The sequence below is a fragment of the Candoia aspera genome, chromosome 4 (genome assembly GCF_035149785.1).
Source record: "Candoia aspera isolate rCanAsp1 chromosome 4, rCanAsp1.hap2, whole genome shotgun sequence".
NCBI lineage: Eukaryota > Metazoa > Chordata > Lepidosauria > Squamata > Boidae > Candoia > Candoia aspera.
In genome coordinates this window covers 27219562-27225561 of record NC_086156.1, presented here as the reverse complement: position 1 = coordinate 27225561, position 6000 = coordinate 27219562, and the positions used below count along the sequence as shown (strand labels likewise).

General features: G+C 39.9%; 1 protein-coding gene across 1 annotated transcript in view; it reads right to left on the bottom strand.

The window, feature by feature from the left end:
* Positions 1-407: 407 nt before the first annotated feature.
* NXPH1 (neurexophilin 1) overlaps positions 408-6000 on the bottom strand; it is a 211302-nt gene continuing 205709 nt past the window's right edge. The window contains exon 2 of the mRNA XM_063301933.1: positions 408-1612. Within this exon, the coding sequence (XP_063158003.1) occupies positions 851-1612 (762 nt within the window). The 3' untranslated portion in view covers positions 408-850. The remainder of the gene's footprint in view (positions 1613-6000) is intronic.

The window sequence follows — 6000 nt, the reverse complement described above, 5'->3', positions numbered from 1 at the left end:
TTACAGGTTGCCTTTCAGGCATTTTCCTTCCTACATGGTGACTGTAGGACATCTCAGTTGGGGATGGCTCTCAAGTTGATCCTATCTGTCTGAAGTGATGACTATCAGGATACAAAAATCATCAGGTCTGTTGACATGTAAATTCCAAATGTTTGCTCATCTTTATTTGATCAGCCAGGCTCCCTCTGCAGAATGAGAGCCACCTAACATCACCTTGAATGTGCCCACGATGTGCTGGAGAAAAGTCACTATCCTCAATTGTGTTCATATAAAGAGAACTACTGAACTCTAAACACACACATATCCCCTGACACCCACCCCCATCCCAGATTGAACAAGCATTTACTCCTACACAGTAATATTTACCAGTACAGCTACTTCAAGTGAAGGAATGCATGAATGGGGATTATTGATTATCATGTATTTAAGACTTAGATTTCCGTAACAGTCTGTGTAAGAAACCATTCTTTAGCTAATTAATCCTTTTTGCTTGATGACAGGTGATCCTGCAACATATATCAGACAATGAAAGCCCTCTTAAGAGGTATCTCTGTAGATGCAAAGAGGGAGAAGGAAAGAGAGAGAGAAAGAGAAACCATATGTGGAATTATTTAAATAGTGATTTACCACTGGACTGATATGTAATGGAGCTGACTGGGCAGAAATGATATTAGATTGGCTTCCGTTAACATATTTGCAGCCAGTTGATATCAGCAGCAAAGTGTAGACACATTCCGGGCAAAAGTTGTGGCCTTCTTCTTTGAGGTAATAGCCCTGTCATATGACCTCTTTTATTTTATTTTATTTTATTTATTCCTTGGGATCCTCAGTCTTAGATGTACATTCTGCTTCAACCCGAAGGGAAGTATGGCGTGTCACTATGGTAGTTGTAATCTGGACATACTTTCTGTACTAGTTTATAATCTGTACTATAAAAGGAAATGTAAATACAGATTACTTTAAAAGGCTTGGAGCAGAGCCATGAGACGTGACTTTGGGTTTGCTCCTGGTAACATGTTTTAGAAGGGTCATAGTTGCAGAGCGTGTTCTTGGTGGCTTTGTCAACCTTTTCATACTCAATGCGGCAGTTGAAGGACTTGGAATCTTTGGCATCAATCACTGTTTGTTGTGCCAAGTCAAATTCTACTATTTTGGTTGGGGGCACCAAGCTCACAGATACATTTCCTTGGCCAGTTGAATTATGCCTAAAGTAAACACTGAACGTCCCGTTGCCATGATCAACTATTTTCCCAGTTATCAATAGGTTTAGCTTGACTGTCTTAATATTGGAATGAAAATCGCCCCAGCCAAACATTTTCTTAAACTTCCCAGTCTTGACAATGGGCCGTCTCTTTGCTCTGGGTCGAGGCTCTTGAAGATCCGTGGAGTTCCTCAGCCAGTCCCAGAGATCTTGCTCCGAATAGGTTTCAGGGGCATCATACCGCACACTCAAATCTGTTTCATTTTCTTTTCTGCGAAAAGTCTGTGATAGCAGCCGGCTGATTGATAAGTCTTTGCTGCTTTCTGTCCATATATGCTTTAGTGTGGATTTGGAACTGCCTGCTTTTAGAAGTTCTGATTTGCCACCACTGGTTAAATTTGCACACGTGACCTGAAAAATCAAGGAAAAAGATGCACTTAGATGCATTGGAACATATTCGGTTCCCCTCCAAATGTATTGAACTGCAGGTCTAAATGTAGCTCAAATGCAGTTATAAAACATATTATCAATATTCAAAGGCCTGCATAGCATACAATTGATATATAAAAAGCAATTAAGGAATATATAGATATAGATATATAGATATAGATATAGATATAGATATAGATATAGATATAGATATAGATATAGATATAGTCTTCCCATTTGTCTTGTTTTACATAGGACACATCCTTCTTAAAGAAACCTGCATTTTTCTAAAACATAAGCTTGCACATTATGAAGTCAGTCTCTCTCTCTAACCATTTTTGAATACTTCACTGAAACCTTATTTCTTTAGCAAAGTTTTTTGAGAATTATTTTTGCTTCACCCTTCCTCCTTCTCAGCCACTGACTTCATGTCCTCAGTTCAGACAATCATAGCTTAGATTATCAAGAATGTGCTTTTGTAAATCTTGTGCTCAGATACCCTCCTTTCCCTGTTCTTGTCCTTTATATACGAGGAAAGGAAGGGTTCTTTTTCATTTTAGAACAAATTGCAGTTCTCATTTGGTGGTATGTGATTTCTTCTAAGCAAAGCTAATAAAAGCCGATCAGGGCAATTACTTGTTTTATCTTCTAATAGCCCCATAAAATAGTTGTTTGTGTGACATACCTATTTTAAAACAAATCTTAAAACCATAAAATCCAAATAACACAATAAAAAAGAAATCAGTAAAATCCAAAACAGCATAGACAATAAAATCTAGTATGATAAAAATTAATCACTATAATAAAAATGGAGTTATTTCATAATAGCTAAAAACTTGAGAGCTAAACAAATCTATGATTTTAAAAAAAGAGAGATACAATATTAATTTTGGTTTTACTTATGCTGAGAATGAAAACATTTTTTTAAAAAAAATGGTTAAAACTAATGCAAGTAAAGCTCTCGAGCAACGTGTCCTCCTAGCAGCCAGTCACAATAGTTCATCTTTGAGGACTTGGACCAGCATCTTCACTGTTGGAACTTACAGAATTTGGCAGATCGATAATAACCTAAAGTCAAAACAGAAACATTCAACCTTCTTCCTTGAGGAGAGGAAGGAAGCCACAAGTCCAAAGTTCATTCACAATCATCTTAACCAACCTTCTCCATTATGGCTGAGAATGCTGTGTGTTGTAGTCCCCAACATCTGGAGGACACCAGATTAGAAAAAGTTGGCCTCAGTATGATCATCTGTATCTGGCTCATTTGTCCATACAGCAAAGACCGAAATCTTTTTTGTTCAGGGACTACAAAGTTCTACAACATATCAAAAATGAGCCCATTGCTTGTGCTAATAAATTCATACATCATGCTGAACTGTAATATGAGCTATTTGCTTTTGTGTGAGTCCAGCTCCCGTGTTTGTAACCAGTGGCTTATACAAGCTATGTCTTAGCATGATGTGTGAGCCAAACTGTAGTCTTAGCATGAACTCATGCTATGCAATCTTTGCTAGCATTATTTACCAAATTGTTTCTTCCATCTATAATTAGTAAGACGTTTTCCCCTTTTTCATACAGAATCAGAATATTGTCACAGTTGAAGGAGATGACAGTCTGGCAACTGGTCACATAAGAGCAATATTATTTATTTATGAAACCTGATCTATCTCATTCCAGTTATGTACTGTTGAGAATAATATACCTAAGCAAGCCATGCTACTAAAACTCAGCTGACTTTTCCTAATTTCAAAGTGGCCCAGTGTAAGAGTAATTAAAAATTTTAAGACAGCAACAGACAAGTGGTAGTAGTGCTGGACAGCAAAAATCTTTTGCCTCCCCCCTCCATCCATATTTATTTGGTTTGATGAAAGAGATTCTGGTTTTGAGGAGAAGAGCATTTGAGGGAAATTCTCATGAGTGGAATAAAGTATTCTTGTACTTATTTAGTTATGAGGTTATGGTGTTAGTTACATTACACTTCAATTAAATCTCAAGGGCAGACATCATTTGGAAACTCCTCCTATTCTGACTTAGTGACAATATAGATCTGACATGTGGTATCTCATTATTCAGACAGCATTAACTCATGTCACTCCATTGTGTCCTTACTGGCCAAAATAAACAGCTCATTTGTGCCTAGCTCTATTTGACCGTTCCCTGTTTATTTGCAAGCTAATGACATTAATGTCCCTGTGATAGCCCTTTTACTGCTTACTGTATTATTGCCTATTGCCCAAAAGGATAGCTGTCAAGCAAGTTCATCCCCCTGGAACTGCAAAAACTAGAAAAATCCCTTATTCTTGTCCATGCAGTCCTTATTGTTCCTGGCCATTCCCAGATAATTCACAGAACCAAATGTCACCAAAGATCAGATGCTGTTGAATCAGGGATCTTGAGTTAGCCTACTGAGCTAGAATAGTTAATCCCACGATATTGTTCTAGTTAGATCAGATTTCAAAAACACTTACTTTTTAAAAATATATAACTGTGCACTACACAATGTTTTTTGCCATTCCCTTTTTACCTTTTTCTTCATTAAATGTTTACTAATGTGATTTCTTTACATCTTTAAGGGATTCTGTCACTTATATGGCTAGATCAGTGTTTCTCAACCTTGGCAAGGTTAGGATGCTGGCTGGGGAATTCTGAGAATTGAAGTCCGCACATCTTAAACTTGCCAAGGTTGAGAAATACTGGCCTAGACAGTTCAGAAAGATCTACTCTATTTTTCTCATTTTACCTAAGGGAAAGTGAGCAGAAGTAGACTGGAATGTCACATACATTCCCTTTCCAGAACTAGACAAAAAGGGATGATGCAAGTCTACCTTAGCATTTAAATCCTGTATCTACTAGCTGACCTCACAAAAACATTTGGGGACAGACAAAAAGGGACTTTCCTCATCTGTTGCACCTAAGAATCTAGAAATCAGTGGTTCTGATTTGTCACCCTTCCCCATTACCTTGCTTGGCCCCAAAGCCTCTTGGCCAACAATAATTTCAAAGATTCCTACCTAAATATCTTGTATAAACCAAGGAGATATTTTCTTTCCTGGCAGCCACTCAGCTTATGTCCTGGCTGCTCCTCCAAAATCAGAGTCCTTGTTCTCAAAAGGAAATTGGATGGGCTGTCATGGTTCCTGTTCCAATGTTCCTGGACCCCAAAAACATCCACATAATTTCAGACAGAGGGGTCCAGTTTACCTCTAAGTTTTGGAAAATGTTTTTTAAATTGCTGGGTACCAAACAAGGGACGCGGTGGCGCTGCGGGTTAAACCGCTGAGCTGTCGATCGGAAGGTCGGCGGTTCGAAACCGCGCGGCGGGGTGAGCGCCCGTTGCTCGTCCCAGCTCCTGCACACCAAGCAGTTCGAAAACATGCAAATGTGAGTAGATTAATTGGTACCGCTTCGGCGGGAAGGTAACGGCGTTCCGTGAGTCGTGCTGGCCACATGACCCGGAAGTGTCTATGACAACGTCGGCTCCAAGGCTTTGAAACGGAGATGAGCACCGCCCCCTAGAGTCGGACACGACTGGACTTTACGTCAAGGGAAACCTTTACCTTTACCTACCAAACAAGGTTTATCAACTAGTTCGCATCCTCAGACGGATGGATCGACTGAGGTTCTTAATGCTACGTTAGAACAGTTCCTCAGAGCATACATTAACTACCACCAAGATGATTGGGTAGATTTGTTGCCCTTCGCAGAGCTTGCATATAACAATGCTGTTCACCAGAGCACCGGCAAAACACCATTTCAGGTAGTTAATGGACAAGAATTTGTTCCCATTCCTGAACTTCCACAGCCACCTCCCATCACGATTGATGGACATCAACACTTTAAGATAAAGGACATTCTGGATTCGCGGAGGCATCAGGATTCTCTCCAATATCTTGTCTGTTGGAAGCATTTTCCTCATCCTGAGTGGATGCCTGCTCGTCATGTCAATGCTCCTGTTTTCATTAATCACTTTCACCTTGCTTATCCTGATAAACCACATGATTAAGCTGTGTTTTCTCCATTAACTTTCTCTGTTGCGAGTTCTGTCTTTATTTTAGGGGGGCAGAATGTCATGGTTCCTGTTCCAATGTTCCTGAAACATCATAACCAGTTCCCATGCCATGCTGGTGTTGACACGTGTTATTGCACAGGAGGGGGCTGCTACTGTTCCTTGGTGCCAGGCAGTGAGCTGGATGATGAGAGTACAGAGGCATGCATGTTCGGGTTATCTTGACTGGTCAAGGACATTACCCAGAGACTGGCAGTAACCGTTAGGAACACCTGCAAGGAGATGGAATTGTACTGACTTTGGCGGGAGGGGCTTAGGATTGCTTGGGAATTAATTGGGAGAAATCCTGCGCTTTTCGTATTCT